The sequence below is a fragment of the Engystomops pustulosus genome, chromosome 5 (genome assembly GCF_040894005.1).
Source record: "Engystomops pustulosus chromosome 5, aEngPut4.maternal, whole genome shotgun sequence".
Taxonomy (NCBI): domain Eukaryota; kingdom Metazoa; phylum Chordata; class Amphibia; order Anura; family Leptodactylidae; genus Engystomops; species Engystomops pustulosus.
This window is the reverse complement of record NC_092415.1, coordinates 32,869,003-32,888,769: the sequence shown is the minus strand read 5'-3', so window position 1 is coordinate 32,888,769 and position 19,767 is coordinate 32,869,003. Positions and strand designations below refer to the sequence as shown.

Sequence of the window (19,767 nt, the reverse complement as noted above, 5' to 3'; positions counted from 1 at the left end):
AGAACTCCACCTCCAATACCTAATAGGAGCTGGACAGCTTCTGGGAATTAACCCCTCATGGTGCAGAACTACCAGGCATCATGCAGAGGTACCACAAGTCCCAGCAGTTCCGAACACAACTCCTAGACAGCGCGAGATCTTAGCAGCCGCTGCCCGGGACGAGAGGTGGAGTTTGCGTGGATACGCGCCGGGGGTCAGAGAACGCTGCTGGCACCACCAGAAGAACCAGAAGTCCCAGCATTCTCCCTAGCGACCCTGACACATGTTCCCTATGCATATTTAAGCATGGCACAACGTTCTACAACACCCTACAGGCTCTCTGCAGCCAGGAAATACCTGTTTTTTCGTGATTCGTCATGATTCTATTTGGATCGAAACAAATTTTGTCAAAAAAATCACCCATCTCTTATAATTACGTTTCTACTAATAAATATCTTACTACTACTAAGATATTTTTGTTTTAAATATCTCTTGTATTCTTTAAAGATTCCACTAGATGTCGCTATAAGACCAGTAAATTTCTGTTACTGGTGAGTAATGTTTACCATACTACAACCCCCTACAGATTCCATCATAGCCAATTCCACCAGCTCAGTTTATACTTCCAGATGAATCGGAACACTTTCCCATGACAACACTTCCTGTCTACAGTTACCAATGTAAGGCTCTTAGCGCACAGCGGTGCACATGAATTATCTGTGTTGTACGGTCTGTTTTATTGGCGCAAAAATTGTGTGGTTTATTAGACTGCAATTTTAGATTGTGTAACAAGGGCTTAAAGGGGTGTTCCCATTTTAGCAAATAAATGTTGTAAAGTTATACAATTCTCCAATATACTTGGATTGCAATTCCTAACAGTTTTCTGGATCTCTGCTTGCTGTCATTCTATAGAAAGCTTCTATGTTTACACCCAGTGGACAGAAATCTGACCATGGTCACATAGGTGTACGGCTCATTATATCACACAGCTCTGATTACTCTCTATGATATAACGAGCCGTGCACCTGTGTGACCATGGTCAGATCTCTGTCCACTGGAAGATAACATAGCAGCTTTCTACAGAAGGACAGCAAGCAGAGATCTTGAAAACTGTGAGGAATTGATACAGAAAGTATATTGGAAAATTGTATAACTTTTCACTATACAAACAATTAGATTTTTTGCTGAAATGAAAATACTCCTTTAATAATTGGGTGCACAGCGGAAAGTGTCTGAAGCTGAAATGATTCTCCACAACTTTGAAGGTTTTGCTTTTTGTGGCTCTAAGGCTGCATTCACACGACCGTATGAAAATGGCCATATGCTACCTGTACCGTACCGTTTTCTTACGAGTTACATTTGGCCACATTCATTCTAATGTCCAACCATTTATATTGCCGTTGTTAACACCGTACCGTATACTAGCCGTATAAAAATATAGAGAATGGGGCAGATTTACTTACCTGGTCCATTCGCGATCCAGCGGCGAGTTCTCCGATGCTGATTCGGGTCTTACGGCGATTCACTAAGGTAGTGCGCCTGATATCCACCAGGTGTCGCTGCTGCGCTGAAGTCCATCAGTGTTCACTGAAGTTCACTAAGCTATCCTGGGTGCAGGTAAGTGCGTGTCAAGCGACACATTTTTTAAAAAAATATGGCGTTTTTTTCCGAATCCATCGGGTTTTCTCACGGCCACACCCCCTGATTTCCGTCACGTGCTCGCCGGCGCCGATGCACCACAATCCGATCAGGTGCGCCAAAAACAATTCGGGCCCTTAGTAAATGACCCCCAATGTCTTCTTTTCAACCTCAGTTTTCTCAGTTCCGTACAGCCCATAGAAGTCTATGGGGACATATAAATACAGGTTACATACATACCGCATACGGATGAAAAACATCACATATATATGGTCTTATACAGCACGGAAATACGGGACTGGAGAAATCACACGTTGGTGTGATTGTAGCCAAAGGGGCACATTGATCATAGGCTGGCGCTTTTAATAGCATCACCAAGAGCAATGACCATAGAGGAACTAGAAATTCACTGTAACAAACACTTCACAGAAGCATAGAAAGCATTCAAATTTGTTGCAATGCAAAAAGATCGGTACAGATAATTCCTCAGCATCCAGATGGGTCAGCACAGGAGTGAGTAACGCTGTGTCAGTAAGCAGCCACTAGAGGGCGCTGCATTAACACAAAAGTAAACTTCTCAGCTTCCCAGGAATTTCCCAGGATGAGAAAACTAAAAAAAGACAAAAAAAAGTCCAAGCTCATTCACTGCTAAAAAGCTGAACTGCAGTACCAGACACAACACATAGAAGCACATTTACTTACCCGTCCAACAAAGTTCACAGAAAGTGCATTGTCCGACGATAATGCTCCGTGCTGCGATTCACTAAGATCGTGCGCCCGATATGCTGCATGTGTCACTTGTCTTGCGACACAATTTGAAAGTTAATCCGAATCAGTCGGATTGTCCGACAGAAGCCAGCCCAGCTGCACCAAAACGGGATAGTATACGCCAAAATTTCAGTACAGACACCTGTTAAATACCTGTCCAAGCCGTGCAAATCCCGAAAATGGTGCACAGTCCGACTAAAGTGCTATCCGCGACCCTTAGTAAATAAGCCCCATAGACATGTGTGGCACTATTTCGCGGGAGAAAAGCCATGTTTTTGTTTATGTAAATCTTCATAAGGATAAATCAAATAGCATAGAGACCATGAGGGTTATTTATCATATGCCGGCGTACGATAACCCCACCGAGCCTTCGCCATGGGGCCCCCCTTCCCACTTTAAAATATGCATATTACGCTCACATGTCCAGCAAAATAGGGGTCATTTACTAAGGGCCCGATTCGCGTTTTCCCGACGTGTTACCCGAATATTTCCGATTTGCGCCGATTCTCCCTGTATTGCCCCGGGATTTTGGCGCACGCGATCGGATTGTGGCGCATCGGCGCTGGCATGCACGCGACGGAAATCGGGGGGCATGGCCGAACGAAAACCCGACGGATTCGGAAAAACCGCCGCATTTAAAAAGCAAAAATGTGTCGCGAAGCTTGCGCTTACCTTCACTCAGCCGGCTTCGGTGTATTCAAGTGCGTTGCGGGGAACTTCAGCGCCACCTGGTGGACGACGGAGGAACTACCTTAATAAATCCCGTACGGACCAGAATCCAGCACAGAGAACGCGCCGCTGGATCGCGAATGGACCGGGTAAGTAAATCTGCCCCAATATGTATATAATGGTGCACATCCTCCATTCTTTAGTGTTAGATTGGATGACGGGGCCCCCTTACACTGTGGGTCCCATAGCAGCTGCTATGGCTGCTACCACTGTAGTTACGCCCCTGACTGGCATATGCTATTATTTCAGGGCTTCTGTGTCACTGGCGTCGTGTAGAAGCCCTGATAAATACCCCCGCCCCACCTGTGTATGAATGAATGTAAGGAGCCGGTGTTATGGATGGCACAGGGCTGAGACACTTACCATCAGATTGCTACCTCAAGAACACTATGTAGTCACCCAGGTGTCTTTCTGTTTCCTCAGTTGCCCCCAGGGTTCACTTTTGTTACATTGACATAAATGATTATAATGTTACAAATAGTAACAACTATAACTTGTAAGAATGTAGACAGCTGCAGCACATGACACATTACATAATATTATCTCAAAAGGCGGCCTCAGGGAGAGTAGACGACAATGTTGAAGTATATAGATTGGATAGATAGCGTATATATAAATAGATAGAGCTAATAAATACAGCAGATCTGGATAGATAGATAGATAGATAGATTAGATTATTCTGCGATTATTTTGCGTTTGTTTTTTTATTTCCAGACACTTCTGAGAGATTTATTAAAGGGCCAACTCCACGTTAATAAATTTGAGGGGCAGCAGACCTCCAAAGGCAGACATAGAACCATTGCAAGGAGCCGGCCTAATGATACATTCCCCCCATAGAGTTGAGTAGATGGATAGATACACAGATAGGTACAATACATGTAGAGCGATACATTCAATGAAGAGGCAGCACACTCACTAGTAGCATCAAAAGCGAGGGTATGGCACTTATACCATACACAGATATGTATAAACTATTTTTTACTCAATTGGCCAGATGTATCACTTGTTTTGTTTTTTTGTCTTAGCAACTTTTCATTTTGTCAAAGTAATTTTGTCGCATCAGTCCAGATGTTTTGTTGGACCTAGGCTGGATTTAGGCACAATTTTTGAGCAAAAACACCCCAGCCAAAAGGTGGTGTAGACTGAGCAGCAAGACCCTAAGCTCTTGTAACACCTGTATACTACAGCAGCAGAACTCAGCCAGTGTTTACACTACATACAGCCACTGTTTATAGTTCTTGAGGTTCTGTTTACAAATAATCTGCAAAAGCAGCAGCTCTGAGCAGGATAGAAGAGAAGTGAGTGGGAGCTCCAGACTGGACAGAGAAGTGTCCCAGTGTAACAGAGAAGTGTCCCATGTAGCTGTGTCTTAGGAGGAATACTGGCCATAATTACAGGGGGGCAGCAGAAGATCAGCACTAGGTGATCCCCTCCAGGAGAAGAAGCCATTGCTGTGGAGATCACTGGGTGCAGCCGGTCACACACCTTGGCACTGCTGTGAGGACCATATTCATGCTGGGGTGTAGGAAAGAAGCAGAGTGGAGCATATGTTACTGCCCAAATCAAAGATTGCACCTATATTGCACCTAAAGTAAAATGTCACAAAAGTCACAAAATCATGCTGAGACTCAAAAGTGACTAATAAGAGACATGAACTCAACTCACCACAGAGGGTTGTAGCTTGTCATCATTTCAGGCACAAAAACGGAACTAGTGCACCACAACTGTGTTACATCTGGCCCAATGTATGTTATTAATATGTATTTGCACATTTCACTCTATATAGATATATGTATTTTTTCACATGCTTAATTTCATATGTTATTCTGACCAATTGGAAAATGAATTGTTCCTTAAAGCAAATCTACCCCCTGGATGAAGGTAGGACCAAGCACACTGACATACTGGTGTGTGCCCCCTCTGGCAGGATCTGCTCTTCTTTAAGCTTCTTATGGCCTTGTTTAAAAGAAAAAAAGGCTTTACGCAAAAGCATGCAAATTATGCAAATGAGTCTAAGGGGCTCCAGGCTCTATTAACACCAAAGAAGCCTGTAGCCCCTCAGGTTCATTTGCATAATTCTAAAAGCGGTTCCTGTCAGAGGGGACACACACCAGTATGTCAATGTGCTTGGTTTACAATCCTTCATTCTGGTGGTAGGTTTCCTTTAAATAGCTGGTTTGTTGGTATTCACTTTATGCTTGGGGAAAAAAGGTGATACCTCACTGAAACATCGCCATGGGATAAAGATTGCAGCGCTGGGGTTCTGGGTTCAAGTCCCAGGGTTAAGATCTTTTGTATGCTCTCTTCGTGTTTGCATGGGTTTCTTCCGGGTCCTCCGGTTTCCTTCCACACTTCAAAACATACTGGTAGGGTGATTAGATTGTGAGCCCCATTGGGGACAGGGACAATTTGGCAAGCTCTGTGCAGCGCTGTGTAATCTGTGTGCGATATATAAATAAAGGAATTATTATTATTAAAGAGGACCTATCACCCCTGAAAAATAGCCCCACCAAATATGTTAAATTTTTATTAAAATTTGTGTGTGCAAACTTAGTTTGAATCGATCCGACCTCTTACCAAATAAGTGGTCGGATCGTCGTACAGGTCCCCTAGCAGTCGGCCTTATTCATGAGGGGCCGACTCACCCCCTTCACGCCCCTGTCAGTCAGGGACATGTAAGACCTAGGGGACCTGCTGGATCGTGTCCTGCGATAGCACCCACCATTCTTATAGCTATGCTGCTTTTTTCCGATTTTGGATAGATAGATAAATAAATAAATATGGGATAGAGATGGATACGGTATAGTAGAGAAATAGACGATAGATGTATACATTTGTGATAGATGATACATAGAATTATACAAGATAAATACATAAATATAGTATATAGATAGATGATAGATAGATAATAGATATATTAGATAGATATTAAATAAACTTTCTATGTTCTCCGAGTTGTTTACTATGGTTACGTCATCATGAACTAGGGGGAATAACTGAAATACTTAATTTTAGTAGATTTGCATGATGTGGGAATTTCCCCTAGGTTTGGGCTTGCCTCCTCTGGAGCACGAGTCACAGGGGAATACCACACAGGACAATGAAACTGATCATTACTATTATTGATGTCTGTAATGATACACTTAACCCCCTGGATTCCGGGATGGACACAGCGGTCTTTCAGTAACGTGGAATAATACTGTAGTTTTAGTCATTTTAGATGGGTGACAAGTTTGCAACAGGAACTACCGGCTTCCTTTCACTTTCACCTTGTTGGCTCTTGTATTGCGTGAGGGCTCGAGAGGGAGGGAACTTAGTGCCTCTATAGTCATTCCAGGAAGAAGAATTGAGTCCATGAGAGCTGCAGGCTGCGGACACACTGGATTGTAAGACCACTGATTTCCAGGATGATGAGTGGCAGCAGCGCCAGCACTGGCAGCAGTGGGGAGCATAGCTCATCAAGCCCCGCACAGTACCCCAGAGACAATGGCTACCCCAGGACTTCTTGTATCAGCAGTAACTTACAGGTCATCCCATATCACAAGCTGGTGGACCTCAGGTTTATCAACAAAGGAGCTTATGGGACTGTGCATAGCGCCTTACACTCTGACTGGAGGACACGTGTAGCTGTAAAGTTCTTCCCATCAGACCGCCATCTAGTGGACAGGTAAGTGTCCTTCAAGGTTGCATTCCTTTATTGTATAACTAATTATAATAAATCTACCTCCAAGATCAAGGATTGTAAACCAAGCTCACTTACATGCAGGTGTGTGCCCCCTTGTTTTCACCGGGAAAAAATGCTTTAAAAATTATGCAAATGAGCCTAGCAGGTTTATTAAATTTTTTGACTAGCATCTTAGATGTTGAACTGCTAAATAGGACCCTTCACCAGTGGTGTAGCTAGAAGCTGATGGGCCCCAGTGCAAAGTCTGTGCCAGGCCCCCCGAATATAATGTATGGTTTATAGTAATAGTCTTCGCATATGGGAAAGTGACACCATAAGAGCCCCCTAAACCGCTTGGGCCCTGGTGAGACCACAACCTCTGCACCCCCTCAAGTTACGCCCCCGCCTTCTCCACCATCATCATATTTCATCTCTTTGCATCCCAATTTCCCAATTCTGGCATAGTTGGAATTGATTCTCTAGACCTGACTCTTCCTTAGTTATCATTGTCATTATTTTGGATGTTTACTGTCAGATGTCAAATCAGCCCAGGACCACCCATCCGACAACAGAGGGGCCTATTTAGCATATATGGCGCTGGGAATATGCTAATGAGACATTCCTCAGATGGGGGGGGTCCTGAGCTGGAGCAGACAGTCTGATAGTAGAGATCAAACAATAATGAGACATTGATTACTCAGGGAAGCTGAGGAGTTTTTATAAAAATTCCAAAAGCAGAATTAATGGAACAATGCCAGGAGTTGTCAATAAAGCTGGTGAAACAATCCGCTCTGTTTATTCAAGCATTCCACAGGTTTTTTTTTAGTACTTTGTAATGCTCAGTTTTCCCTGTGGTGGCGCTGTAGAAAAATTGAACACCCGTTTTTTCTGCAGATCACAGCGAACTGTTGGAGATCCTAATAAGAGAGCACTTTGTGATCAGGTTATTGATTAAGGGAGAGTGGAAAGTCTAGGATATGCTATTACTTACTACATGTTTTGATGCCTTCTATTTTCAGCAATCACTGACTTCCTCTATTGTTATCTACTTTATACATGTAATAGAATCATATTACTATCAGAGCCAAGGTGTACCTCCTTCAGTGCCCCCTCTTTTGTTATTTGTTGGCACAATTAGGTGCTCAGTCCTACATTCAGAGCCCACAGCTTTTAAAAGACATCTGCACAGTATACACCTACTGTACAGTGTGACCGGAGTATTAAAGTGTTTCCCCTTTTATTAAAAAGACAATGTCAGGCTAAATTAGTTAAAGGGGTTGTCCAGTTTCCACAGTTTCCTCACAATGGTTGTCCAACACATTAAAGGATTTCTACCACCAGGATCCAGCATTGTAAAAGCACACTGATATACTGGTGTGCACCCCCTCTGGCAGGATAAGTTCTTCTTTTAGCTGATGCCCTTGTTACAAAAAAAAGGCTTTACAATTATGCAAATTAGAGGGGCTCCAGGTGCCATAGCTGTTAATGGAACCCAGAGCCCCTCAGGCTCATTTGCATATTTAAAGCCTTTTTTTGTAAAAAAAAAAGGGCATAAGAAGCTAAATGAAGAACATATCCAGAGGGGGCACACACCAGCATGTATGTGTGCTTGGTTTACAATGCTGGATCCTGGCAATAGGTTTCCTTTAAGGCCTACATTCACATAAACATCATTTTGAGCTGTTGGCTAGACATTGTCAGTGTTTCTGGGCTATCCTGAGGCCAGTAGTAACTCTTGGTCAACCACTTTACACATGGGGCAGATTTACTTACCCGGTCCATTCGCGATCCAGTGGCGCGTTCTCTTCGGTGGATTCGGGTCCGGCTGGGATTCATTAAGGCAGTTCCTCCGACGTCCACCAGGTGGCGCTGCTGCGCTGAAGAGCATCGGAACACACTCAAGTTCACCGGCCTATTCCTAGTGAAGGTAAGTGCAAGCGCTGCGACCCTTTTTTTTAAAAAATGCGGCGTTTTTTTCGAATCCGTCGGGTTTTCGTTCGGCCACGCCCCCTGATTTCCGTCATGTGCATGTCAGCACCGATGTGCCACAATCCGATCGCGTGCGCCAAAATCCCGGGGCAATACAGGGAAAATCGTCACAAATCGGAAATATTCGGGTAACACGTCGGGAAAACGCGAATCAGGCCCATAGTAAATGACCCCCATTGTTTGAATAGCTAACACATATTCCCATGTATTTCTATGGGCTCATACACATACCCATAATGTGGCAGAAGCCGACAGCCCAAGCTGGAAATTATAGAGCCGGACCTTTTCCTGATTTACTGACTTTGCTCAGGCCACAAGAGTCCTCACAGGAGAAATATGGCTCCTCAAGTTGTCGCCGGCCTTCGGCCCCTACACACCTACCCACATCACTGTTTAGGTAGGTCTTTACAGATAGTGGGTCCCCCTTCTCCTGTAAAGACAGAAGGAGGGGCTCAGAACCTGCTCTTGCTTGCTGTCATGATACATTATCACATCCCGCCAGTCCAGAAACCACATTCCGTAGATTCATCTTATACAAACCTCGCAATATATATAATAAACATAGGTACCTTATAAGCCGCAACAATAAAGCAATAAAAAGTTTTGAGCAGTGAAATAGTGATATATGGCTTGGTTATGTATCTGTTTTCTTCATTACCGCAGTGTTATGGCATTACTGTGTGTGCTATTCAATGGAAACATCCATAGAAATGTGTGCACGTGGCACCTATCATAACAGGGGTTGTTCACTTTTAGCAAATAATTGATATTGTTTGTGTAATGAAAAGTTTTACAATTTTCCAATATACTTTCTGTATCAATTCCACACGGTTTTCTAGATCTCTGCTTGAAGTATCCTGTTGAAGGACAGCAAGCAGAGATCTAGAAAACCCCAAATGTATGCAGGAAGTTTTATTGGAAAATTGTATAACATGTCAAAATGTAGACAATCATAATTTTGAGGACCTTAAAAGGCCCTGGACAAGCTCTTTTATACATGTATATTGATAGCCGGCATACATGTATGAGGATTTCAGGGTTACAGGCAGACTTCTACAGGCAGTATCAAACTTGGAGAGTGGTTTGGGTTGTCATGGACCCCTAGAGACCTTGGGTCTGGAGCTGCCTTCCCAATTATACTGTATTATATTGCTACTGGACAGTTGTGGTCTTTCTTGGTAAATCCAAGTAACTAAACTCCAGTATCACGGCCTAATAGCTAGATTTATCAACAGAAATGTTCTGGTTGCTCATGGCAACCAATCAGGGCTTGCCTTTCATTTTCCAACAGCTGTTTATAAAATTAAAGCTGAGCGCTGATTGGTTTCCAGAACATTTTTACCTCAGACACTGATAAATCTCCAAGCTTAAAGTATATACAGCTCAATTCACCTCAATTCTCTAAGATAGAAGATGAATAAAAACCAGAGTTTATTTATTAGTGTGTACAGAGCTTTAGTGTAGAACTGCAGAGGTTACCTCACATGTAGAATATCTTTTTAATAACGGTGTTATGTAATAGAGACACACTGACACTAAGCTGAAGTTGTGCCCGGAAGAGCCTGTTATTCCAGCTCCTCCGGTTATAGGTTAATTGTTTGTGTAGTGTCTTACATCTAATCACCTGGAATATCATCATACATTCTACAGAAAATAGCTGAGAGCGCTAAAAGAGGGACAGAAGTTGTGGCACAGCACACGCACTCGAGGGAATGTCCTAAACTAATGTCCTAAATATTTTTTACCTCCTAACCTCACCCCCTTGTATAATACCCCTCTGTTTAACCCTTCCTGTGACACCCCTTGCTGTGCACCCCACACTATATAATGCCCACTAGTGGGACTCAACAATTAGTACCCCCTTCCTTCCTTCCTTTAGCCACTTACTTTAACCCTTTCTGTAATCCTCACACTTTTGCCCCTTTTATGTTGCCATTTCTACTAATAAAGCCCCTATTACTGGACCCCCACTTAAACACAACTTTTGTTATTGTCACTTCTTATACTGATGACTTTTCAATACGCAGAGGTGATGCACTGTTAAAGGGAACCTGTCATCACATTTTTCAAAAATACAGCCAGATTCCCATAGAGCCTTATTAACTAAATGACATTCTTATTTTAGCTAAAGATTGTTTCCATCACATCCCAATAAAATTCACTTTGTAATCTTGCCTTGCATATAGCCAGATCTAGAGTGAGTCGAGGGGGCATGGCCTCCTCAAGCAGACTCCAGCAGCTTCCCCTTGCAAAACCTACCCAATGGGGCAGATTTACTTACCCGGCCCATTCGCGATCCAGCGGCGCCTTCTCTGCGGTGGATTCGGGTCCGGCCGGGATTCACTAAGGTAGTTCCTCCGCCGTCCACCAGGTGGCGCTGCTGCGCTGAAAAGCATCCGGATGCCCTGAAATTCACCGACCCGGACCAAGTGAAGGTAAGCGCATCCCAAGCGACACATTTTCGCTTTTTAAATGCGGCGGTTTTTCCGAATACGTCGGGTTATCGTTCGGCCACGCCCCCCCCGATTTCCTTTGCGCACATACCGGCGCCGATGCGCCAAAATCCCGGGGCAATACAGGGGAAATCGGCGCAAATCGGAAATATTCGGGTAACACGTCGGGAAAACACGTTTGGAAATTGATGATAAATATGTCACCTTATCTATCATGTCATACAATCCTTTAGCTTTTAGTGTGATTCATTGCCGTCATATGATATCTTCCCTCGCTGTAAGCTATGAAGTCTTTTTGCGTGATGTCATCACATACGTGAGTACAGTAAGCAGTTTCTTGATAAAAGCATGAGCTACTGTGGTTGATGATAGGGGAGGAACCAACGAGATGTGGCACAATCAGCCGGAAGGTCAAACATAATCCTTAGTGTGCAGAAGGTTCTTTGTGGTCAACACAAAGGTTTCATGACAATCTGAACGTTCTCAGTGTGTTGGCTCATTCCATACATACCATGGAAACGTATGTATGACAAAGACTGCCAAACAGGTTTACATGCAACATTTCTTTTACTCTTAATGGGAACCCATTCTCTGTGCAAGGAAAGACATCATGCTGCAGGCACCAGACACTGCCTTGAGCCGTTGTACATGAGCGAATTTGGATGGACAAGCACACTCCATGTATTTTCTGGATTAACCAGTCCGAGTGTAGAACTTCTGAGCTTAACAATATTTTTACAATGTTTCAAATAGCAAAAGTAATAAATTCAGAAAAATAATGGGGCACATTTACTAAAGGTCCGTGTACCACATTTTTGCCGGGTTTCCTAATTTTTTTCCGTTTTGCGCCGCATTTAACTGGAGTTTTTGGCACATGTGGTCGGATTTTGGTGCAAAAATCGGGGACGTGGCCGTCGGACAACTCGACTGATTCGGACTAAGCGCGGGATTTAACATTCAAATTGTGTCGCAAGACATGCACTTACATGCATCGGGTAGAAGAAGGTGAAATCCGGCAGACCTCGGCGCAGCAGCGACACCTGGTGGATATCGAGCGGACCTCAGCATGGGAAGCGACACATGCAGGAAATTGGACGCACAATCTTAGTGAATCACGGCAGCTCCGAATCTTCGTCGGATAACGCACCTCGGTGATCGTGACTGGACGGGTAAGTAAATGTGCCCCATTATTTACACAGCACAAATTGATAATACAAAAACATGTATGACATATAAAACGTACAAGGTCAATATAACATGGTGCTGTTACTGGATATGAAGCATGAGCTGAAGCCAAAAATACCCAATTACCGGACCTGGTAGTAGTACTGGAATGAAGACGTATAGGGTTGCAGGAAAAATAAACTTGGATGCGCTTCTCCTTGCATCAAATAATTTCTTTTCAGAAATGATGCAAAGAACAAGACATTTCCGGGAGCGTACTGCTCTCTTCTTCAGGTCCAAATTAGGATGACTGCGTTAAGACTTCGGGCGTCCATAAAAGCGACTTGAAAAAATGAAAGATCATCTATGATTTGTCTTCATACATTGTGAACCAAACATACCTTGAGAATGCTGTAGTGACACTGATGCAGAAACATGTCTTGTTTAATCCCTGAACTGGGTGGTTTTCCTCAAAAAACAATTATAAAATTCAGGACCTTGGGAAAACTGGGTTACATACAGGTTGCCTACATTACACTGAGCTTCCTGAACTGTCCAGACAGGACTAATCAGCAATTGATTACTTCTGCCTGTCAGGGACAACACAGTAAATACAGCATTCTCTGAAGCAGTGCATAATTAAGGGAAGAGTAGAAGCACTGAGCAGCAACAGGAGTAACAAAGCCTCATTATGATAATTTTATAATTGTTTTTTCAGCAAAACCACTCAACTCAGGGATTAAACAAGATATGTTTCTGCATCTGGGTAGCTACTGCATTCTCAATTCTCATTCTCATAATGATAAATGGTAGATTTCCTTTAACATGTCTCGATATGTTTCAGTTTCAAGATGCTGGTTATAAGTAATATAAATTATATCTGAAAACATATTATTTGAACCAACGAGCAGCGCATCCCGACTTATTTTTCCTACATCTCTATATGTCACATAGTAACATATGAAAAGGGATTCAAAATTACAACTCAGAACACAGCACAGAATAAAAACCGATATAATACTGAAACATTTCACTTGTCTGTGAATGAAACCTCATTTTTTTTGTTTCTTTGTTTTTCTGCAGAGAAAGAGATAAAATACTAAAAGAAGCTGAAATTTTACACAAAGCCAGATTCAGCTATATACTTCCAATCTTAGGAATTTGTAATGAAGAAGAAAACATTGGGATTGTTACCGAGTACATGCCGAATGGCTCACTAAACCAGCTCTTACATGAGGTAGGTGTATATTTTCAGGACATTCATACTGTATTATATCTATTTAATATCACCAGTCCGGAAGGGACTGTAGAAGTGACTTTCTATAGAAAACATTACAAAATGGAATTGTAGTCCCACAGGGATGGAGGAACTTGTAATAACTTTGATTCTTGGAGTTCTGCTCCATGGCATGAAATATGGCCCCCACATAATCTTTATTTAACAGACATTCATTTGATTAAAGGGGTATTCCCACCAAACCAGGTAGGTCCTATCTACAGGATAGGGCCTAACTTGCTGATCGGGGGGGGGGCCTCTGTAATGGGACCCCCGCAGACCGCGAGCAGGGGGCCGTGTATGTCCGTTCTGCTCCATTCATCTCTATGAAGCTGACAGAGATTACTGATCATATTTCATCACACCGCGCATGCGTATAAATGAATTAGCCCCACATTTACTAAATGCAGTTGCCTGTGTAGTGTACAGGTTGCTCTGGATTCAGGATTTCTGGCATTCTAATTGAATCTTGCGCCCCCTGCACTGCTCCGACAGAGTGCACCAACTTTTGGTGCACCTTTAACATGGGGCGTGCGACACACTTCTGTCAGACTTTGCATGATAAATTTGGTGCACGGTTCGACTAATCACCGGATCACCCCCTAATATGTGTACCATGAAGAACGGTGCAGTTGCCCCACAAAAGGGCCGCATGCGACACAAATGTGGTGCAGACACTTCTTAAATACCTGTGCAAGCAGTTTTCCCCTTAAAGGACGTGCAAAGTCTGACAGAAAACTGGCGCACAGCCCTTTTTTTGTTATGGGCTGATAGTGGTCTTCATTTCAAGTATGTGTACAAGCCTATCCAAGATGAAATTACAACCATGGGAGGGAGATTCCTGAATTTTTAACCCGGAATGGATTTTTTGTTCATTAATAAAGGAAATTAATCCTGAGGCCCAAGTGAATTATGGCCCCAATCTCCCCTGATGACGTCACATCATTACTGAAACTTGTTTGGGGGCTACTATACTGATTTTAAATGTACTAGGCACCTGCTATAATTTACCCCAAACTGCAGTTAGGATTGGTTATCTAATATCTATCCCGACAGGTAGAGTGTAGCAATAGGCAAGAGGGTTTGTAACATACTATTATCAAGAGAGAGTAAAGGTGTATATGTAGTCTAACTGTATCTATTGTACAATTAGAACCAATTTTCGTGTCACGGGTGCCCCTGCGAACCATGTCTCGGGTCACATGATCCTCCTTGTGCCCCTCCACGCCAACAGCGCCTGCTCTTACCTTTCCTGGCTCCAGTGCCGATCCCATCGCTCTTGCATGTGCTTCCCCACCTCCTAGGGCACGAGCTCTGCCTTTCTAAGATTTCAAGGGCCAGCACCAATCATTAGCCACCTTCCCTGTTAAATTCCCGGCCCCTCCCAGTGTCCCCTACCGGATATTTGTGCCTCGTGCCTCTGAAAAAGCATTCCTGAAGTTATTCTGATTATCCGTTGTGACCTTGATTCTGTTCCTGACTTTGATTCTCTGCTGCCAGCCCTGACCTTCTGCTTTGTCCGTGACTCGATTCTGTACCTCACCTTGGCCACCGCCGCGAGCAAAGACGCGCCTGTGGATCAACCTGGTGGTACCTTGCCGCAGCAAGTGCAACCCGCTTTGCAGTGGGCTCTGGTGAAAATCGGATGCCACTTAGAATCCGCTCCCAGGTGTCGGCTTACGTCATCGTTTGCGGTGGTTCAGTGGGGTCAGATATCCACATGATGGTACACAAACATTTTAGAGCAAATTTACAATAAAGGTTCAATATATCTTGTATAAATACACTTTCAAAATAATTCATACGCACAGTGTTTTTTAACTTACCTTGAACCCTGACAGAATCCTTTTCTGAGACCCAGTTTTGTTTTGGTTTGGATTAGAAAGAAAACATGTGACTTGTCTGTGCTGCTCAGCTCTCAGCCCCCACCTTGGTGTTCCTGCACAGCTCCTGTAACAGCACAGTATGGAACAAAGCAAAGGTGACAACATAGTAGGGCCAAAACAGCAGAGAGCAAACATAACAACACAGTATGACCAAAAATTCAAAGTGCAAACATAAAAGCACAGTAAGGTCAGAACAGTGCAGTACAACCAAAACAGCATAGTACAGGCAGTCCCCGGTTTAAGTTGGATCTGGTATATTTTATAAATTTATAATAACTCCAGATACTTCTTTTAGAACGTAGGCAACTGTTGACAGTAGGCAGTAGGACTGTAGGCAAGTGTTGACAATTCTTATAAGTTGGTTTACCTTTACCCTCTGCTGGTACCACTAGGGACATGTTTCCATGACTCCATTGACTCGTACAGCGCTTCCATGGAGAAGAACAAGCCGCTGGTATCACTAAGGACGCGGTCGCGTGATACTAGTGGCTTGTACCAAGCTTCCATGTGCATGAAGAACAAGCTGGTGGCATCAGGTGAAGCGTCCTTAGGTACCTCCATCACTATAACTTCAATGCGCATCAAGAAGAACAAGCCGCTGGTATCAATATGGAAGAGGTGGCATAATACCAGCAGCTTGTACATCGCTTCCCTGCGCATGAAGGAGAACTAGCTGCACATATGGCCCAAATGAGTCCTTAGTTACCAGCGGCTTGTTATTCTTCATGCACATACACTCAAGGGCCACTTTATTAGGTACACCATGCTAGTAACGGGTTGGACCCCCTTTTGCCTTCAGAACTGCCTCAATTCTTCGTGGCATAGATTTAACAAGGTGCTGGAAGCTCCTCAGAGATTTTGGTCCATATTGACATGATGGCATCACATAGTTGCCGCAGATTTGTCGGCTGCACATCCATGATGCGAATCTCCCGTTCCACCACATCCCAAAGATATTTTATTGGATTGAGATCTGGTGACTGTGGAGGCCATTTGAGTACAGTGACCTCATTGTCATGTTCAAGAAACCAGTCTGAGATGATTCCAGCTTTATGACATGGCGCATTACCCTGCTGAAAGTAGCCATCAGATGTTGGGTACATTGTGGTCATAAAGGGATGGACATGGTCAGCAACAATACTCAGGTAGGCTGTGGCGTTGCAACGATGCTCAATTGGTACCAAGGGGTACCAAGCTCGAACCAGTCTGCCCATTCTCCTCTGACCTCTGGCATCAACAAGGCATTTCCGCCCACAGAACTGCAGCTCACTGGATGTTTTTTCTTTTTCGGACCATTCTCTGTAAACCCTAGAGATGGTTGTGCGTGAAAATCCCAGTAGATCAGCAGTTTCTGAAATACTCAGACCAGCCCTTCTGGCACCAACAACCATGCCACGTTCAAAGCCGCTCAAATCACCTTTCTTCCCCATACTGATGCTCGGTTTGAACTGCAGGAGATTGTCTTGACCATGTCTACATGCCTAAATGCATGGAGTTGCCGCCATGTGATTGGCTGATTAGAAATTAAGTGTTAACGAGCAGTTGGACAGGTGTACCTAATAAAGTGGCCGGTGAGTGTAGAAGCGCAGTAAAAGTGATCTGAGGTGCAAACAACCCCTACATACAAATGCGGTCCTCTGCTGTGCATGCAAGAGCATATCATGTCCTGTGGCTTGGCATTTTCCTTCTTTGTATCTGCTGGATGTCTCTCAATAGGAGAAGTAAAATCCTATGTGTATCCCCAGCAAAACCTAGATGAAGTACTTGGGGAATGTGGATGTATTACATGAGGGTTGATATCCACATAAAATAATCTGAAGCAGGATTTTCATGCTGTGGATTTTCAACTTCCACACAGGCAACCAATAGATGACATTTATAGCAGCATTATTCTACATCTACATTTACCTTTACACATATATGTATATGCATTACACAATGATGTATCATTTTTCACACACCTTATACTGTAATACCATGTTGCCTGGTGTGTGGATGGGTTTCTTTCTTATCTCTAACAGAGACTGGGGCCAGAGGCTGTCATAATGGGGCAAAGGGTAATAGGATAAAGAAGTATTTTCTCTCCAGACATGACCCCTGGACAGATAATTTACATCTCTCATCAGCAGCATTCCTCTGCATGCCAAGAAATAGTCAAGCAGATGCCTGAACTGTACAGACAGCTACAGACCTAAAATGCTCGGGAGCAACTGATTTATGTTATAGTTCAGAGCTAGAATAACAAAGTCATCAGAGCAGACCACTTCAGGTCTGGCCTGTCTGTGCTATTTCTAGCATTGCGAGTCTACTACATTCCAATAAACAGGACTGAGCTGCTATAACAGACACAACTTATAGAACACATTTTAAAGGAAATCTACCACCAGGATAAAGAATTGTAAATCAACTACACTGACATACTGGTGAGTACCCCCTCTGGTAGGTTCTGCTTTAATTTTAGCTTCTTAGGACCTTGTTTTTGCAATAAAAAGGTCTCACAAATTATGCAAATGAGCCTCAGGGGCTCCAGGCTCTATAGCTGTCAATTGAGCTTGGAGCCCCGAAGGCTCATCTGCATGATTTTTAAAACCTCTTTTTCTTTAAAACAAAGGCATATGAAGCTACAAGAAGAGTAGATCCTGCCAGAGGGGGTGCACACCAGTATGTCAGTATGCTTGGTTTACAATCCTTCATCCTGTTGGTAGATGTCCTTTAAGGAAAAATCTTGTATACTATCTTGATCTGAACTACATTTACTGTAGATATGATGACACACAATTCTTCTGTGTATGTACCCATATTGGTATTATAACAAAGTGCTATTGCAGCAGTCGCTGTTCCGTGGCTTTGGTCAGGTGCAACTTGTCTTGGTAACTGCGGCTCAGATCACTACTGCTATTATTGCCTTGTGGTCATTTTTAATGTTGGGTTGATGGAAATGTGAGGATACTTGGTCGGGACGGTTTATGTTTAGTCTTTTAGTCCTCATTGCGAATAATTGTTGTTGTTTTAGGACAACCCCTTTCCAGAGATTTCGTGGCCCTTAAGAATTCGCATACTCTACGAGATTGCATTAGGAGTAAATTTTCTGCATAATATGTCCCCTCCACTGCTGCACCATGATTTAAAGACACCAAATATATTGCTGGATAGTGAATTCCATGCGAAGGTAAGTTCAATTTATCACTTTTTTATCACTTTTTAGGTAAATAAATTCAATACTCAATTAATTGGATTGTTCTTGCCTGTTTTAATTTTTTTTTTTCTTCATAAGGAAACCTACCATCACGTATCCACCTAATAGAGTAGATCTGATGGTAGGTTGAATCTCAAATCCTATTCTCTATAGTAGATCTGTATAATCAATTAATTCAGTAAAATTTGTTAAAAACTTTATCTTAGTATTATGCAATTTAGCAGCAGATGCTACTGGTCTGTGGAGTAACCTCGCCATGGAACGAGAGAAAAGGCTACTCTAAGCCCCAGTATCTTGAGTCCATGCTGCCTACAGTTACATCTCCAGTGTGGTTCCCATGCAGCTGCGTACACTCGTTGCGCATGCGCAGAAGCTCCAGCTTCCCAGCCGAGGCTGCACACAGTATAGCCTATCATTGGAGTCACATGTAGCTGTTACAACTGGACCCTCATGCGTAAGGAGGCCAAAAATCCCTTCTGTCACTTGATCCTAACAATTTGATTAAGTAAAAATTTTTTAAAAAAATTGCCTTGTCAATGAAATGGAAAATGGATGAATATGAAGCTTAAAAAGTAAAATAATGAAACTTCAAATTTTCCGGTTCTGTCAAATTTTAATTATGCATCTTTTGTACAGTGGTCGCCCTATATCATGCGGAATAAAGGTTTCTGAAACTTGAGCTTTCTGCCCTCTCTCTATAACCTTCCACGCAAAAAGAAGCACTACTCTGGGCCTGTGTAGAGCTGAGACTTACAGTAACTGCCATGTGTGAGGGAAAGGCCAAAAACCATAAAAATAATAAATCTTTGTCTCATTTAAAAATGGCAAATTCCAAAGTGAAAGAAAAAAAGGAAATTCAGCATTGAGTACCTTCCGTTATGTCCTTCTGTTTACAGCTGAAAAAAGAGTGCGGAATTCCACATAATTTTTTCTGCTTTAACCCCTTAACGCTGCTGACCTTTCACGTTAGTTTTCTTTTTTTTTCGAGGCAACAAATTGTCCTTCCTAGTGACAGTATTTGTTAT

At 43.1% G+C, this 19,767-nt stretch overlaps 1 protein-coding gene across 3 annotated transcripts in view; it reads left to right on the top strand.

Annotated features, from left to right (window-relative positions):
* Positions 1–6,226: 6,226 nt before the first annotated feature.
* RIPK2 (receptor interacting serine/threonine kinase 2) overlaps positions 6,227–19,767 on the top strand; it is a 34,821-nt gene continuing 21,280 nt past the window's right edge. The window contains exons 1-3 of one of the 3 annotated variants that reach the window (XM_072151576.1): positions 6,227–6,781; positions 13,468–13,621; positions 18,560–18,715. In XM_072151576.1, the coding sequence (XP_072007677.1) occupies positions 6,522–6,781; positions 13,468–13,621; positions 18,560–18,715 (570 nt within the window). In that variant the 5' untranslated portion in view covers positions 6,227–6,521. Of the gene's footprint in view, positions 6,782–10,106; positions 10,140–10,657; positions 11,203–13,467; positions 13,622–18,559; positions 18,716–19,767 lie in introns of those variants that run through there. The other 2 variants (XM_072151579.1, XM_072151577.1) reach the window with 2 other exon arrangements.